Consider the following 16,520-nt stretch of genomic DNA (forward strand, 5'->3'; position numbering starts at 1 on the left):
GAGTATTTTTTCATTCTTCTTTTTATTTTATTTGAGGCAATCTAAATTGTGATACAATGTTTTGTTTTTCAAAAAGAAAAAAAAACGCACGAATGATAAATGCCGGTTAGAATCGAATTGTCCAATCAATCACAACAATTTTGTCTCTTGGTCATTTGAATTTAAAATAAGCTTGGACAATGAACTTGAACATGCAATACAATTGGTTGCCTGTCGTGTGCAGACAAAATTAAAATAAAAAGCTATCCCATAATGTGCAGATATCAAATCAATTTCCTTGCGCGAGTATTCGAGCATTTCCCCCCTCTTTTAACTCAATAGGTGACATACTTTGATTTGGTATGTTAATATGCCATGACAAACATTCGACTGTAAAATAGACGAACATGTTTTATGAGTCATTCAGGAGTACTCGCTCAGTGCTCATTTCATTCTTCTTAGCATAGGATTATAAGAGTTATCGATGCTTAATGATTAGTTATCGGTCCTAGAACGTGGGTCTGATCAGCGCCGATAGGGTTCTGGTGAATATGATGGGGATCGCCGTCGTGAGCTACGATGTGATGCTGACTTCTGACGAGTGCTGCGCCCTTTGTACACACCGGGTGTTGGTTCGTGCGGCCTTGATGTTATCGAATAATCAACACGAATTCTACGATAATCGATTTCCATACCCGAACACGCGTCTTTCGCATCTTTTGCATCGCTTAGATGTTTGTAATATATAAAACAGAATCCACGAGATCGCCCGGTCTGCAAAGGTAGAAGAATTAATTATTTTGGGAATGAGTAATTTTGAAAAAAGTGAAAGACTCGAGAGAGAGAGAGAGAGAGAGAGAGAGCGAGAGAGAGAGAGAGAGAGAGAGAGAGAGAGAGAGAGAGTTGAAATAGACGAGAGAATTATCTATTTTGGATTTCTCACCTTTGTGTCAAAAATTACATTAATTCGCTTAATTCGTCCGTATTTGCAGAAAATTTCACGTATTTTATCTTCTGTTGTGTTTGCACTCAGTCCAAATACGCCGAGACATTTCGATTGTGCCGGTGGTTGAGATTGCTACGGGAGAATTACATTTTATTTTAGAATATGAATTAAAATCGTTTCACTCAGATGTAAAAAGGGTAAAAAAAACTTACTCGTCCACGTCGATTTTGTCTCTCATCATTACTTGAAACGCTTGAATGTCGCCTACGGTTACGCTGTCTACGACTATTGAATGGAATAATTCTCATAATTTAGATGAACTCAATTCAGATTAAATAATGTTTAAATTATCAAACATCAAAAAATATACTCACTGTAAACTTTCCCGTGATATTCCACTCGATGAACTACTGGATCTTGATCGACTCATTTCCACCAAATTTACTGGCAACAATGTCTAAAAAGCGAAAAGCACACACTTGAATTTCGGCTAAATCAATATTAATTGATTGTATGGAATAAACAAAGTCAGCTAATTGAACGTGTTTCCACAGAGATATCCGATTTTGTTTACACACGACGCTTCAGACAGTGAATTCATATGACTCGGTTTTGCCGTTCTGTCACATGAAATAAACAGTCGCCCATATTACTATTTATACAAAAATGAAATGTAATCAAAAGCAGACTATGGCAGAGATAGGGACACACAACAGATAGGGACACACAACAGCGCGCTCGATATGGCTGTTTCACATACATAACATTCGCACATACAACTATTTTGGAGAACGAATTGATTGGTTCAGCGCATGCGTGAAATCACTGAAAAGTCAAAGAAAAATATATTTGTGTAAAGGAATGCAATCGATTAAATTCGTCGTAACTTCCTATCTTTGTTTTCTTTTCATTTTTGTAGGCGAGCTTTGAATAATTAACGAACAAAATTGCATTTGCATAAAATCAAAAGCAATGAAAAATTATCGTGTATCGGTGGTATTGATTTTGGCCGTGTTTAAGCTTGCCAACGGTGATTTATCCGTGTCGCTGGGCCGTGCAAATGTGAACGAATGGTTTTCCAAAAAAATCGAACCGCAAATGTTCAATTTAACACTTGAACAACCCGATCAGTTTGAGTATAGTTTTTCACTGAAAAACTACCCCGATCTACCGACATGGATGCGCTTTATGTACAGCACCGAATATAATTCAGGATTTCTCTACGGCACACCACCGGAACAACTCGGTGGACGTGAAGTAAGTATGATTTTTTTCATTTGTATTTAATGTGCTCTCTCTAACTTCATCTTCACCATGAAAACATGTTGCAGATCCATCTGGATGTGGTTGCATTGAACAAATTGAATTACAACATCGAACATGCCGTACTGTCTCTATACATTGCGCGCAAAACAACCTATGCGGTGAACACTGTTCAAATGAAAATTGACAATCTGAATTGGGTTCATTTGACCGATCCGGGAAGAGTGGAAAATTTGAAAAATATCTTTACATTCGATTTGTGGCCGGAAAGTAAAAATGATTTGCACATTTCGTTTATGGAATCGGCCGTTAATATGGGTGGTCGAGTGCCAGTTCAACCGCAACAGAAAGAAGGCATAATCGTTCATTTGTCATCGCACACGGCATTTTCACAACGACTCATCGATTTGCAGGAAGAAGTGAAGCCATTGTACAAAATTTCCACTTGTACTTATAAACGAACTTCGGTTCAAACGATTTTTGAGAATGCTGGATTTAAGTTGGACTGGTGCGCATTTCATATCGTCAATGATGACAGTAAATCGGCAAAAAAAGCCCATCACACTGAGCACAAGCCACGCGAACAGGAACCATTGTGGGATTCAATGTCCATGTATGAGATTCCGCAAAGAACATACATTGACGAATTTGCATTTGCCATCGCATTGCCCGGTGTTCTCTTGGCAATTCTAGTCGCCATTCTATCGGTTGTACTATGCTTCCAACATGAAAAATTGTAAGTTTTCCAACTCATTATGCGATTTTGTGTTCTTAAAGTGAACGATTTAGATTCATTTTCTTTGATTACTACTTTATTTTGGCACTTTTCATTTTCTTAGATTTGATCCACCGTCAGAACTTTATTTTCATCATGTTTTCGATATTGTTATTGATTATTTGAGGTGATTTTCTTGTTTCGTTGATTTGATTTACATTTCTTTTGATACCAAAACTTTTCGCCATGGAACGATTAAAAAGTACTCAAGTGTGTGACTGACAATCAAATTTACAGTGTTCAAAGGCCACACGGACCGGGGCATACGGTGCAAGTAGTTCAATATGCTGATAACCACCCTACGACAAGCTTGAAAAGTATAAAAGACGTCAATACATTGGTGGATAATGTCAGTTTGACTTCAAACAGGTAAATGATTTGCCACAATTTTGTTTCCCGCTGAACTTTGGTAATTGAACCGCCATCGTTGAACTTTGATATAATCCATTTAACGTTGTATTCGTTGCAGTCCAAACAACAGTTTATATCGAGCAAACAATGCAGCTGCAAGTACCCTCCGACCAAAGCCACCACCGTACAAACCAAAAAACTTGCAATACAATGGCGCTCACATTTGACAATTGAATGGCAACAACGACATGCCGAAAGGGGCAAAGGTATTGTTCTGTTGAGAAGGAGCAGCAGATAATAATTCAAATATGCACATGTAACGTCGATTTAATGGAACAATAATGCATTTCATATCACCATATCGAATCCAAATATCATCGATAAAAATTAATAATCGTACATTGTAACTCACATCAATAATCGTCATCGACAAACTAATCAAATTAGACAAACTAGCCCGTAGAAATAATTGATACAATCCGAATATCGTAGTGTTTGAAATGTAATCGTTTAAATAAATATAGAAATTTAACACTCGAAAGGCTTGTATTTTCTTCTTTTTCTGTTGATGTGTATGTGATGAAAGTTCTTTCGTTATCAGCTCATCTAGGCTGGCGTTTGTTGTCTGTTGAAGATTCATCAAACGGTGTGACCAAACAACCGTCGAGTGAAGCTTATTTACAATAATTGATCTAACCAATAACACTCTTGATTATTTCACAATTTTAAGCAACAAATCAACTACTTGTTTCTAAACTGAAAAAAGTGAAGAAAAAAAATGGAGAATGCCTTACTTTTTCAAAATATTCTCTCCGAAATGAAGTCACAATTGAGAGGAGTAGCAACCGAGCAACTGTAGATATGACGAATTTAGCAAACGTAATGTAACGCAACACAATTGGCAAACGTTTGAATTGCTGTTTTTATTGTCTTTTTTGTTTTTAAAGGGATGCTAGAAGCCGACTATTCTAGTGTCGTGCGTGTTGTGATTAAGGAACAGAAGAGACAAAGCTATTAAGCCATTAGGTTTGACTTTTCGAATGAAAATGTTGCTATAAAACATCGAAACCGAGCGCCATCTGCCGTTAACTTTGACATTTTAGAAACACGTTAATTCTTCACTCAAGAATCTTTCGAGAAAAAAAACAAATGAAATGAAAAGAGAAAATTTTTATTTATAAATTAAAAAATAAATAAAATGTTCAAATGATGAAATGTGTCATTTGTATAATTTTTTATGCATGCGCTTCATTCCACACCAAACATGAATAAGTGAAGGTTAAATTAGCTTCAATGACATTTGAAAAAAATTTGACGTTTACATTTATAGCGTGATGAGAATTGTAAATAAACACAATTGAAGAAGAACATTTTTCCAACTGAACCTCAACTAGAAGGACATTCCGTAAGTTTTGGAGAGAAAAAAAAGAATTGAATTTATTATTACCGAGAAACACTGCAAGCGTTTCCATTGAATAGACTGACAAAAATTAAGTTAAATTGTAAAAAAAAAATAAAAACATTTTTTATAGCTTCATCGAGTGAGTCAAACATATCAATAGAATCAGCCAAAATGACCGAGGAAACAGATTTCCCCAATGAAATTGATGACAATAAGAATAAAAATACGATTCGATGTCAGTTCTGTGATTCGATCATTTTGAAAGCGAAACAAGCCAATTACTCGGAAAACGAGGTTAGTTCAATCAATAATTTGGCGTTTTTTTTCATTCATTTTTCAGGTGTCCATTAATTAGTCAAATCGATGCCCATATACACACAACACACATATTTGACATTACATTCAGTGGAAATGTCATTAAAATTCATTGCGATTGTATTTTCGACTTCAGGTTTTTAATTTTTATTGCATTCATTTTTGTTTCAGTTCAATTTACCGCTGATGCACCAAAAGAATAAGGAATCGGTGACAGAGAGTGAGGTTTTGAAAAATTATTGGACTGTTGATGACATGTTCACATTTGAAAATATTGGCTTTTCCAATACCGTGCAGAACAAAAAGTATTTGATTTGTGCTGATTGTGAAATGGGGCCCGTCGGTTACCACGATATTACATCGAAGAAATGCTATGTGGCATTGAAACGAGTCAAGCATGTGAAATAGGCGCATTTAGTTTGCGCCACCAGTTTGTGTTGGACAGTATCCAAAGAGAAGAAGAAGAAGCAGCAGCAGCAGCAGAAGTGAATCTAGAACAAGGGGATCGAGAAACTATACAATATTCCACTGTAGCCAAATAGAAATACACAATGCGTTCAACAAAGAATTCCATAAAATTGTCTCCTTGCCTTAAAGGAAAGCAAAAATCAAATATAATAAAATTTTAATTAACAACTATGTATTATGTACAATTAAAATATACGTAACAAATAACTTAATGAGTGTTTCATATATCAATCATTCAAATTATTTTCAATTAAAATTATTACATTATTAGATTGGAATTTTTGGTTTTTTCGGTCATGTATTGACAAAAAACGGCATCGGTCACCGCAAATAATTACCATGCGAATAATTATGATATAAAATCTAAACAATTTTTGGTTTCGGTTGTGTAGTTTGTTGCTCTTCCAACAAAGCATGGAATCGAGACTCTATATCTCTGGCAAGCTCTTGCGGTTGACCCTCTTCGACAATTTGACCATTGTCCACGACAAATACGCGATCGGTTTGCTGCAGACCATTTAATCTATGCGCTATTAACAATACTGTGGAAGTTTCGAAGGCATTTCTAAGAATTAATTGAATGGCATTTTCTGAATCGGAGTCCAAGCTTGATGTTCCTTCATCAATTACAACAATCTAAATGATAGTTTGTCAAAATGAAACAATTTTAGTGAAACTGTTTTTGAATGTGTTCTAAAGGATTGTTTACCTTTGACTTTCGAAGTAGTGCACGGGCAAGGCATAATAACTGTTTCTGGCCTGATGAAATATTCGAGCCCTTGATATCCAGATTTGCATTGAGCCCACCGAGCGATTGTACTAGCGGTGTCGCCAAACAGCGATGAAGAGCATCCCAAACTTGTGAATCTACAAAAATAGTTTTTGCATATTTATATTCGAATTATGGAATATGCGATTTTTATCACAGTAACAATATCTGTACAAATACCTAAATGTAGGCCTCGTGGGTCCAAATTATCGCGAATGGTTCCAGAAAATAAGAACGAATCTTGTGGTACAAGTGCGATGCGCGATCGAAGAGTCTGAAGTGGAATAGTTGATATGTCAACGGTATCAATGTTTATGCGGCCAGTGCTAAGTGGAGCGATTCGCAATAACGCTGCCATTAGTGACGATTTACCAGCCCCTGTCCGTCCGACTATGCCAATCCGCTCACAAGATGATGTTTGAAAGTTGATATTTCGCAGTGATGTTTGTAAATAGGGCCTATTTAGAGGAAAGGAATTAATCTTTTCCTTACATTCATCTTTTTTCTGCAATTTACCTGTATTTCAAGGAAACATTCTCGAATTTTATAACACCCTGGCATGGCCAACCGAATGGAGCATCTCTGCTACCATCAGCGTTGACTTCGGGCTTAAGATTGCTGTAACCGTTGACACGCTCAACGGCGATTAATTCCTATAGATTTAAAAAAAAATTAGCATAGAGAAGTAATATTGAGCGACAGGATAATTTTTACCTGCTCCGTTTCAGTTAAAGCATTTAGAACACCACTCAATAGTGTCACAAAGGACAAGGTGTACGAGATAACAAGACCTGTCAATTCGGGAGTGGTCGAATCGGCAGACGTTATAACAGCTATAAATCCTGAACCGCCGATTAAAAAGGCTCCAAGCATTTGCAAGCGAATTCCAAGCCATTGCTGAGCTGCCGTTGCCGTCAGTTGCGCTCTAGTACTTTCTTCTAACTTCACTAAAAAGTCACGTTGGAACCGACTGCCTGCTCGCATTGCCCGTATCGTTGCCAAACCTTGAACTATTCAACAAATTTTCTATGAAATTATTTCACAAATTGTAGACAAAAACTAAATCACTTACCGGTTTCTGTGAAATGGGTGTAAATCGGACTGTGGGATGCAAAATACACGAAAACATTATCATTCGAGATAAAAGAGAAGTGAACAATTGAAACTCACCTCAAGGCATTGCTGGACAATCGTTTGATATCACGTGAGGACTTGCGATACCGTGACTGAATGTCAAAGTAAACGGGGCACATTGGGACCATTAAAAGTATTAACCATGGCATACCGTATAAACTCACGCACAATGCACCTGAAATTCGAAAATTGGAATCAAAATAATTGTCATTAATTCCAAAGGAAAGGATTGAGCATACCAATTAGTGCAGCCACTTGTGCGAGTAATATATTCAGAATAAAAGGCAACGAATCATCGATTGTATTGGTGTCCGAGCTGAATCGGTTCAATATACGACCGACTGGTGTGATGTCAAAGAACGAGAATTCCGTCTAAAAATAAAGCAATTGACATTTGATAACTGAATGAAAACAGGAAGCCAATTATCACAGACTGATATTTTTATGAAATTATTCTTACAAATATGACCGAGTTCAACAGGCGATTGTGAATGAACTTGGCTGCTCTGATGCCCGCATATGCAAATGCAAAGGAACGAATTAAAGCAATCAGTGAGTTGAACACGGCAATTCCAATGTAAATGGCGAGATAATGACTAGTCTGTGAGGCATGAATTTGTTCTGGTGATACATCTACACTATCATCCATACACTCGTCCAAGGTACGGAAAGTGAAAAGATTTCCAAAAATACACGTCAAATATTCCTTTAGTGTATCAGTATATGAATTCGTTTCAGTTGATACGGTCGGTTGCGTCACTGTTTCATTTGAGTTATTTATACTTTGAATCCAGTGAGCGAGCCATGTATCTGATAAATTTCTTGAGGCTTGCATTAAAAATAGTGATACGATAACAAGTAGGCCCATTGTTGGTCCCCATGCCTTCCAATACACAGCAAGCACGCGTGATGATAAAGCACCAGTCTCTTTGATTTCCTGTCGAGAATACAAATTTATCATTTAAATGGCAAGACACAAGTGACAAAAAGAAGATAAGAAATAAAGGGTGACGACTTACTTGAAAGACGGACTTCTCTGAGCTAATGCTACTTTCGCCGCTCAATTCAAAATTAATTGGCGTATTCAGTTCTTCCGTTGACGATGACGATGAATCGCTTTCAAAGTTCCCACTTTCAAAGCTGCCCAGTGCGAAATCACTGGTAGTTACAACACCCTGTTCGACGTGCAATATTTGATTGGAATAATAGAACAATGTACGATTTTCCGTTACGATAATTCGAGTACGGTCTTTCAATAGGTCCAAAATACAATATTTTACGATATGTTTGCTCACATGAGCATCGAGCGAAGCCAGTACATCGTCAATGAGATAAACTGGAAATCACAAGATGTCGATTAAAATAATTCTCGAAAATGGTGAATTTTAATCGCTGTACATACTTTGTTTATCTTGGTAAACTGCGCGTGCAAGAGCAACTCGCGCTTTCTGGCCACCTGATAATGAGGAACCATTCTCTCCAATATCGATATTATCACCTCCTAAATCTTCGATGTCTTTATGTAAGGCACATGCCCATATCACTTTTCGGTATCGACTTTCATCGAACATTTCACCCCACACAATGTTTTCACGAATCGTTCCGTGCTGGAGCCATGGCTGCTGTGCGACATATGCCATTCCTTTTTATATGAAGAAAAAAACAGTAAATAGGATGCTTATAACTCTTGAAATGTCAATGAACGAACCATCATCAATGTTCTGCAGTTGAATGAATCCACTGACTCGATTCATACTACCATTGATAGCACTTAAAAAGGCAGTTTTTCCACCACCGACTGGACCTTCAACACAAACCAAATCACCCTAAACAAATAAATGTGAACAAAGATTAGTGCGCTGATAAATCATTAATTTCAGTTTGTCTGTACCTTTTTTATATCGCCAGATATTGGGCTAAGATAGAAATTCTGCGTCTCATCATTTTCATCGCTTTTTTCATTTTGATTATGGCAGAATGCAACACTTTTCATACTAATTACAATTGGTTTTTGGGCAGACTCATCATCACTCGGAGTTTGTGGCTCCAAGTTGGAATAGTATTTGTGCAAGTCGATGTCAGGCAACTGCAAGTGGTATGAAAAATAAAGTCTTCTGTTCCAACAAGAACAACAGTTAACAAAGCAATTGATAATAAATAGTAATACTCACATCCAGATAAGTTTGAACTCGTTTTAACGAAACATAAGCTTCGACTAAACCATTGAAAACCCATGGAAAAGCATTTAATGGGCCGATCAACATATTCAATAGCGCAACACTAGCAAAAGCCGTACCGGCTGTTAATGCTTGTCCTAGTAAGGCCGCCGTTCCGAAAGTCAATAGTTTAATTATTGTCGGTGTAATTGCCCAGAAAAATACGCATAACGCATCCAAATACTTTTGCTTCGATAAGGCTTTTAGCTCCTTCTGTCTCACGCCTAAAAAAACAATACCATAAAAATATTTTGTAAAAATTTTAATGAGAAGAAGCTTCATACTTTGGATTCGCTCAATAAAAACGTCTTCCCATGCAAGAATCTTAATTTGTTTTGCTCCAGATAAAGCTTCGAATGTTTGTGAAACTCGGCCATCTTTTGCTTCGAGAAATGCTTGTGATAACGATGAAATTCGGTTAGCTAACCATCGGGTGATCGGTATGAGAATGATGGCAAAGATGACTCCACCAATGAATGCAATCCCAATTTGTGTGTACAATAGATAGAGCGTCGCGAATAGCTGAAATATTCAGTATGTATTTAGGGGTTGATTCTGAAATGAAATACGCTTAGTTCTCACCTGAAATGGAATGCTCCAAAATGAATGGAAACTAATGCAAGAATTGACGATTCGATCAGTGTCTGTTGACATTAGATTGAGCACTTCTGGGCTATTGCTATTCACAAACTGTGCATTTAAAGTCTTTCGATAAATGGCAGTGGTGATTCCCATTCGCATTTTCAGACTGATCAATGACATGCGCCAGTTGAAGTGTGTTCCCAAGAATGCACCTTCAAGTATGGAAACAAGTTTTTAATATTTCAAAAATTGGCCATATTTTAAATGACAGAATGTGACTTACCGACCAAAGTGGTCGCAAACAATCCAAATGCATACGCATATGCCATCAAATCAGTTTCGCTAGTCAATCGACTGTTTATATCGCTGGTCTTCCGAGACAAGAGGCTATTTAGCAGGAGAGGTCCAGTGAAGCTCAACATATCGGCCGAGAATCGAAGTATACCAATTGCATAGAATTCAAATCCAAATACGCGATGCAACGCTCGGAACAGACTCACTGTTAGAGTGATTCCATTTTGCAAACGTTCAGCCGTATTTTGAATGGACAATGATTCGGGTAGATCGAAGAGATCATCGATTGTTCTTAAATTACCACTAATGCCCTTCTCAATTAACGGGTTCACCCAGTGGAATATTAATTTCGATAAACATGGAGCCTCATCCTGTGCCTGTCCCAACGCTTGAAACTGAACGTCATCGTAGAATCGAACGTAATGCGTACCAAGAAGACTTTGACGTTCCTGAGAATGTGAAAAAAAAACGTGAAAGTTGAAGGTTCAAATATTTCATTCATTTTATGAGTCACTCACTTCATTATCAAGTGCACGTCTTTGTATGTATGTGGATTTGCCCTTCAAAATCAGTGACACAAGGTAGACGGCATGTAATACAACTAAAACAGCAGCATTCTGCCAGCTGTTAGCTGAAATAGCCGATCGTAGCCAAATGCCCGATAACAATGCTAGTGCAATCCATATCACTAAAATGAATAACGGCCCCCGATGACTCAGATTGCCATGATTCCGTAACACTAACAAAAAGCCTGTTGCAAAACAAAACAAAACTGATTAGGATCGTATGCGATCGTCATGACAATGAGAGTGTGTTAGTACCGATATGAATGGACCAAGTAACTATTTGAAAACCCATCAATAGAACATCCACTGGCCATATCTGTGCTCTAGTTATTATCATTTGAAACATTGTGTAAAAATGCAATAAAATTATCAAAAATGACACTAAAATTCGTATTGATATCAAAAAGTGTTGCGTTCTATTTCGACGGATTAAAACGGTTTGATTGCCAAAATAAAAAGCCGAAGTCATGGCAAATATAAACAGCATTGGTAGTTGTAAACAAATTTCTTGGAAACATGGTGAAAGAAATTTATCCTGCGTTTGCCACGGCGTCAATCCCGTCGGACACACATCGCTCCAATTCCAAGTCCAAGAGTTCGATGCCATTTTGCATGAATCACACTATTTCTTATCTCTTTGTTGATTTTTTTTCACTCACAATTTACTTTTTAAAAAAAAACTGTTGTTAAAATAATGCACTTCACCGAAAAAATATGAATTGAAACTTAAAAACAAAACTTATAATGCGTTATTCAGTCGAATTGTCATTTTTTGCACAATATTTTGGTTTGTATTCTTCTTTAGCGCGCCCCTATCTCTACAGCGATGATTGATTCATACATCATATTTACGATGTATACGTTCTTTTTCTTCTTTCGATTAGTAGCACACTATAGAATTGTTTATCATTACAACAACCTAAGGCAATGCAAACAAATGTAACAACACATAAAGAAATGACAATTCAAACTGATCGCTTTGTTTTTATTTCTCAGAGCTGTCAAACGGTGATGTGTGCATATATTCATACATATGTAAACATAACCACAACTTTCATTTCATTGTAGCCGATTCTTTGCATCATACCATTACCCTTCGATACATTGACATCTTTGTGTGCTGCTGTCAAATGAAACACACAAACCAAACAAATTTGACGCGAATAAATTAATCTAATCTAGAAATTATTGAATTTATACATGTTGAAATTGTGATTTTTTTTATTTTGCATACGATTGCCGGGATTTTTAGAATCCAAATCGTGTTTTGTGAATAGAAAAAAAGTTTAGACAAAGTTTTCAGACGAAATTAATTCGATATGTTGAAATCGTTGCGTGAACGTTCACAGAAACGCAAAAAACTTCTGGCACAAACCGTAAGCGACTTTTCGACAGAATAAGAAATTAACATTTGTCACATTGAAATTAATCGCCGATTTTTCGTTTTGCATTTTATTTGTAGCTTGGTGTTCAAAATGTAGAAGACTTAAAGCATGTGTTAGGGACCGTAGAAGACTCATCATCGAAACCATCAAATGATGACGCGAAAAAACAGAGCAATTCCAGAAAATCACAATCGGAAAACCTTTTCTACCGCGATTCATCAACATTTTTAAAGGTTAGTGCACATGATTCAATAGTTATGCGAGCATTTGATGGATTTAGAAGACAAATGGTATATAATGTCGTAATTGTATTGCACACAGGGAACACAATCATCGAATCCACACAATGACTACTGCCAGCATTTTGTCGACACGGGACAAAGACCACAAAATTTCATACGTGATGTCGGATTGGCCGACCGATTTGAAGAATATCCGAAATTACGTGAGCTGATACGTTTGAAAGATGATTTGATAAAGGAAACAGCGACACCGCCAATGTACCTGCAAACTGATTTGAAAACATTCGATTTGAAGAGCCTGGGCGTGAAATTTGACGTGATTCTTATTGAACCACCGCTTGAAGTACGGTTTTAGTTTTTCTAATTGGGGTTTTCACCGAATATTTACACGAATTTTGTGTCCATTTTGCAGGAATATTTCCGTGGTGGAAGTGCATTAGGCGTTGCTGGTGCGCAACAGCCTGTATTTTGGAACTGGGACGAGATTCAGTCGCTTGATATAAACGAAATTGCCGCACACCGTAGCTTCGTGTTTCTATGGTGTGGTAGCTCTGAAGGTCTCGACATGGGCCGCAATTGTCTGCGTAAATGGGGTTTTCGACGATGCGAAGACATTTGTTGGATCCGAACCAATATCAATAATCCAGGCCATTCGAAAATCCTGGAACCGAAAGCAGTGTTTCAGCGCACAAAAGAACACTGTTTGATGGGCATCAAAGGCACTGTTCGACGTTCGACTGACGGCGATTTCATTCATGCCAATGTTGACATCGATTTAATCATATCGGAAGAAGGCGAATTTGGCAATTTGGAAAAACCAATCGAAATATTCCACATAATCGAGCATTTTTGTTTGGGGCGTCGACGTTTGCATTTGTTTGGTCGCGATTCTAGTATCCGTCCCGGCTGGTTGACTGTTGGCCATGAACTCACCAATTCCAATTTTAACAGCGAACTGTATTCGACACTCTTTGACGAGAGCAACACGACCGGCTGCACCGACCGAATCGAGGCACTGCGACCAAAAAGCCCTCCAGCCATTACGAAGTCGATGCGTGGCCGAGGCATTCCAAGTCGCGGGTACCCACGCGGCAGAGGACGAGGACGTTTATTACAATAACAAACCACATTGTTCCAGGTAGCTCTCATCATGAGGAAATTAAGAAAGAGAATTTACTTTTATTCAAATAGTTATGACAATGTATTTTTTTCTCTTTTACATAAATTCTTATGATAATAAAATGATGATATATAACGAAAGTTTCGACCATTTCCAATTAGTTGCGGAAGCAAACATTGGGTTTCAAGGTAGTATTGAAATAATGAAAATTGAAACAACAATCTAAGACAATTAGAACAACAAGAAACTGCTATCGAGAGAGTGAATTCATCAATTTTGTACAGCTCTCAATCTCTCTGTTTGACTGTGAAATCGTATATGTGCGTCTCCACTTTGAATATATATAATGCGTTGGCGTTTACGTGCTGTCAATGATTAACATTCAATTCAAACTGAGTATCTTCAGTTTGGTATGGCAAAACAGCAAAAGTATTTTCGTTCATTTATTTATTCGTTTTGATTAAATATTGATTGGAACTTATTTATTTGCCATCTGTTTCTATAAAATCTCATCTGTATGGAGATTGTCTTCTATTAATATTGAATTGATGCAAATGAATGAATTGAATTGAAACTTTGTTCACGAGAGAGAAGCCAGAGAAATTGATCACGTGTCATTTTCCAAATACTCGCAAATCAAAATATAATTTTCTGTAGCCGTGAATCGGGCATATCTATGAGTGAGATCGAGAGTGGAGTAAGTATTTTTTGTTGAATTATTATTTTGAGAAAAAGGCGAGTATGTTTTCTGATGATTCTGTTGGCGTTCAAGTAGAGTATGTTGTAGTACCGTCTAGCCTCCGCGGTCTTCGCGGTTTTCGCGCAACTGATAAGAGATAACAACATGGTGTCTTCGGTAAAGTTGTAGTACTTGAGGTCCTCTATAACTAAGCTGGAGACAGGTAACTCCTATCTCTTATCACTTGCGCGCAAATTGCGCACATGAAAAAGCAAATTTTATATAGAACTTTTTTTTTTAAATAATTCTTCGTGCTATTCACGGAACTGATAAGAGATAACTGCCTTCAGCAATGTTATAGAAGACCTCAAGTACTACAACTTTGTCGAAGACACTTAGATGTTGTCTCTTATCAGTTCCGCGGAAACCGTGAAAATCGCGAGGACCCGCCAAAAATGAACATACTCGCCTTTTAACCATTTTTAAGTCGAAAGAAACTTACTCTTCTCTTTCATAACAAAGTCAGTGAAACATACACCACCCTCGACCTTACCTATAGATATGGATGTGCAAAACAAATTTATATTTTGAATTAAAACTAATAACAAAAGTCATTCAAAAATTACTTTAAATTCTCTAAATGAACAAATATGATGGGGCGTTGAATGAAGTTGATATTTACTGCAACAGCAAATATCCACGGTGTTGAACAAACAAGTAGCATCAGAATTTAATATTTTAATCTGTTGATTTATTGACGGGGAAATGAAGAGCTCTCATCAGCAGTTGACTGCACTCTTTTGCAAATCTTATTCCTTGACAAAAATATGTTTTGTAAACATTTCACCGAATACGTGTATTTTATACTACCCATTTGTATTTTCTATTAATAAATTGAATATTTTTATTTTCTTTCATTGAATCAAATTTGATTTGTGTTAGCTCTAAAATATTTTTATTGCATTTAAATTATTTCTTCCGGAGCAACGCAGTTTGAGTGTTCAAAAAACTGAAATGTCCGAACTGAATTTCTTGAAAACAGATTTATTCTGAGTTTAGCCCCATATGGGTGCAAATGAAAATAAATGAAAAAAATTTATCCGAATTATTTAGCATTTACATATGTTTATTTTTTATTTGTTGACTTAATAAGATAAGGCTACAGACTTTCAAAAGTGTTGCTGGTTAAGAATTACAAACGAACTTTTCAGTTGAATAAACCAGTTAGTTTGTATTAATAATCATGTTAATTTTTTTGTTTTTTGTTCATTTTTCACTAATCACAACGCAAGAGCTGTATATAGAATATGATCAAGTGTTAGAGTCTGATTTGCCCCAATTCTGTCACCATGCAGCTATTATACTTGAAGAAGAAGATAAAGTATGCAACGGCGCAATTATATCTTCTACAGAAATTGTTACTTCCTCCGATTGTTTAGAATATGTGGAGTGCTGTATGTTCGTACATGTATCAAAAAATATATCCGTGCGTGTCGGCTCAATAGACAGATTGAAAGGTGGCATAGTAAGGCGTGTAGCTGATGTTAAACGCATTTACTTTCCCCGGACGAATTCAGAAAAACTGCATTCCGTTTCCAGCTCAGATGATCCGACAGGTAGAGATATGGCTTTGCTCACACTTAGGAATCCATTACCCATTGGACCGACGATTTGTCCAATAAGCTTGGCCCAAAAAGAAGACGACATCTACATAGAGAGTGGAACCAACGTTGAAGTTACCAGTTATGATGAAAAAAGATTGCAATGGATTGCATCATCAATAATTATTATCGATTACATCTCCGGAAAATGTCCCTCTTTCTCTGTACAGGTTCCATGGCAAATCGAAAGAATTGAGGGAGGCAAGACTTTTTTCAATTGTTTTCGTGTTTTCTTCAGTTTTTGAGATTCATTTCAAAGAATAATCGACTAACCAATTTTTCTACGTAGCTCCTGTGATTCTAAGAAGAAAAAAATTTCTTTTCTTCAATGAAGAACCATTGCTATTAGGAATTGTGACAGAAGGTTCTGTAA

The 16,520-nt window shown here is 36.9% G+C and overlaps 5 protein-coding genes across 6 annotated transcripts; 3 read left to right on the forward strand and 2 right to left on the reverse strand.

Annotated features, from left to right (window-relative positions):
- Nucleotides 1-3: 3 nt before the first annotated feature.
- On the reverse strand, nucleotides 4-4,323 carry LOC129573261 (transformer-2 sex-determining protein-like). The gene is made up of 5 exons (XM_055453636.1): nucleotides 4,109-4,323; nucleotides 1,300-1,382; nucleotides 1,138-1,210; nucleotides 923-1,057; nucleotides 4-753 (listed from the first exon to the last, which is right to left on the reverse strand). The coding sequence occupies exons 2-5, from the start codon at nucleotides 1,353-1,355 to the stop codon at nucleotides 505-507; spliced, it is 513 nt and encodes a 170-aa protein (XP_055309611.1). The 5' UTR covers nucleotides 1,356-1,382; nucleotides 4,109-4,323; the 3' UTR covers nucleotides 4-504.
- LOC129573259 (epsilon-sarcoglycan) lies at nucleotides 1,697-3,855 on the forward strand. Of its 2 annotated transcripts, XM_055453632.1 has the most exons (5): nucleotides 1,697-2,182; nucleotides 2,257-2,924; nucleotides 3,028-3,090; nucleotides 3,201-3,332; nucleotides 3,433-3,855. In XM_055453632.1, exons 1-5 carry the CDS (start codon nucleotides 1,898-1,900, stop codon nucleotides 3,539-3,541), a joined length of 1,257 nt encoding a protein of 418 aa, XP_055309607.1. In that variant the 5' UTR covers nucleotides 1,697-1,897; the 3' UTR covers nucleotides 3,542-3,855. The 2 variants fall into 2 exon arrangements, with proteins under 2 accessions (XP_055309607.1, XP_055309608.1); XM_055453633.1 differs by lacking the exon at nucleotides 3,028-3,090 and having other exon boundaries at nucleotides 1,699-2,182.
- Nucleotides 4,324-4,601: 278 nt separating the features above from the next.
- On the forward strand, nucleotides 4,602-5,711 carry LOC129573266 (guanine nucleotide exchange factor MSS4 homolog). The gene is made up of 3 exons (XM_055453650.1): nucleotides 4,602-4,719; nucleotides 4,847-5,010; nucleotides 5,203-5,711. Exons 2-3 carry the CDS (start codon nucleotides 4,888-4,890, stop codon nucleotides 5,437-5,439), a joined length of 360 nt encoding a protein of 119 aa, XP_055309625.1. The 5' UTR covers nucleotides 4,602-4,719; nucleotides 4,847-4,887; the 3' UTR covers nucleotides 5,440-5,711.
- On the reverse strand, nucleotides 5,655-12,121 carry LOC129573264 (ATP-binding cassette sub-family C member 10). Its single transcript, XM_055453648.1, has 19 exons — nucleotides 11,316-12,121; nucleotides 11,013-11,245; nucleotides 10,484-10,943; nucleotides 10,201-10,412; nucleotides 9,903-10,140; nucleotides 9,574-9,842; nucleotides 9,294-9,488; nucleotides 9,111-9,228; nucleotides 8,805-9,044; nucleotides 8,422-8,738; nucleotides 7,863-8,339; nucleotides 7,642-7,774; nucleotides 7,439-7,577; nucleotides 7,341-7,369; nucleotides 6,983-7,278; nucleotides 6,785-6,921; nucleotides 6,449-6,726; nucleotides 6,209-6,366; nucleotides 5,655-6,135 (listed from the first exon to the last, which is right to left on the reverse strand). Exons 1-19 carry the CDS (start codon nucleotides 11,665-11,667, stop codon nucleotides 5,863-5,865), a joined length of 4,554 nt encoding a protein of 1,517 aa, XP_055309623.1. The 5' UTR covers nucleotides 11,668-12,121; the 3' UTR covers nucleotides 5,655-5,862.
- Nucleotides 12,122-12,294: 173 nt separating this feature from the next.
- Nucleotides 12,295-13,947, forward strand: LOC129573265 (N6-adenosine-methyltransferase non-catalytic subunit). The gene is made up of 4 exons (XM_055453649.1): nucleotides 12,295-12,436; nucleotides 12,523-12,678; nucleotides 12,767-13,030; nucleotides 13,100-13,947. Exons 1-4 carry the CDS (start codon nucleotides 12,380-12,382, stop codon nucleotides 13,805-13,807), a joined length of 1,185 nt encoding a protein of 394 aa, XP_055309624.1. The 5' UTR covers nucleotides 12,295-12,379; the 3' UTR covers nucleotides 13,808-13,947.
- The last annotated feature ends 2,573 nt before the right edge of the window (nucleotides 13,948-16,520 follow it).

Source organism: Sitodiplosis mosellana, unplaced genomic scaffold, assembly GCF_009176505.1.
Source record: "Sitodiplosis mosellana isolate CC-2019 unplaced genomic scaffold, AAFC_SMos_1.0 Smas_scaffold_6033, whole genome shotgun sequence".
Taxonomy (NCBI): domain Eukaryota; kingdom Metazoa; phylum Arthropoda; class Insecta; order Diptera; family Cecidomyiidae; genus Sitodiplosis; species Sitodiplosis mosellana.

What these genes read in the sequence shown, in the direction of transcription:
- LOC129573261 (XM_055453636.1), bottom strand. Translation starts at nt 1,355, where the DNA reads ATGAGTCGATCAAGATCCAGTAGTTCATCGAGTGGAATATCACGGGAA. An exon ending in ATATCACGGGAAAGTTTACA is followed by an intron (nt 1,211 to 1,299) that starts GTGAGTATATTT and finishes TCCATTCAATAG; the next exon opens with TCGTAGACAGCGTAACCGTA. An exon ending in GACAAAATCGACGTGGACGA is followed by an intron (nt 1,058 to 1,137) that starts GTAAGTTTTTTT and finishes ATTCTCCCGTAG; the next exon opens with CAATCTCAACCACCGGCACA.
- LOC129573259 (XM_055453632.1), top strand. Translation starts at nt 1,898, where the DNA reads ATGAAAAATTATCGTGTATCGGTGGTATTGATTTTGGCCGTGTTTAAG. An exon ending in AACAACTCGGTGGACGTGAA is followed by an intron (nt 2,183 to 2,256) that starts GTAAGTATGATT and finishes AACATGTTGCAG; the next exon opens with ATCCATCTGGATGTGGTTGC. An exon ending in ATTGTTATTGATTATTTGAG is followed by an intron (nt 3,091 to 3,200) that starts GTGATTTTCTTG and finishes TCAAATTTACAG; the next exon opens with TGTTCAAAGGCCACACGGAC.
- LOC129573266 (XM_055453650.1), top strand. Translation starts at nt 4,888, where the DNA reads ATGACCGAGGAAACAGATTTCCCCAATGAAATTGATGACAATAAGAAT. An exon ending in CCAATTACTCGGAAAACGAG is followed by an intron (nt 5,011 to 5,202) that starts GTTAGTTCAATC and finishes TTTTTGTTTCAG; the next exon opens with TTCAATTTACCGCTGATGCA.
- LOC129573264 (XM_055453648.1), bottom strand. Translation starts at nt 11,667, where the DNA reads ATGGCATCGAACTCTTGGACTTGGAATTGGAGCGATGTGTGTCCGACG. An exon ending in TTTTATTGAGCGAATCCAAA is followed by an intron (nt 9,843 to 9,902) that starts GTATGAAGCTTC and finishes TTGTTTTTTTAG; the next exon opens with GCGTGAGACAGAAGGAGCTA. An exon ending in TATCTGGCGATATAAAAAAG is followed by an intron (nt 9,229 to 9,293) that starts GTACAGACAAAC and finishes TTATTTGTTTAG; the next exon opens with GGTGATTTGGTTTGTGTTGA.
- LOC129573265 (XM_055453649.1), top strand. Translation starts at nt 12,380, where the DNA reads ATGTTGAAATCGTTGCGTGAACGTTCACAGAAACGCAAAAAACTTCTG. An exon ending in AAAAACTTCTGGCACAAACC is followed by an intron (nt 12,437 to 12,522) that starts GTAAGCGACTTT and finishes TTTTATTTGTAG; the next exon opens with CTTGGTGTTCAAAATGTAGA. An exon ending in ATTCATCAACATTTTTAAAG is followed by an intron (nt 12,679 to 12,766) that starts GTTAGTGCACAT and finishes TATTGCACACAG; the next exon opens with GGAACACAATCATCGAATCC.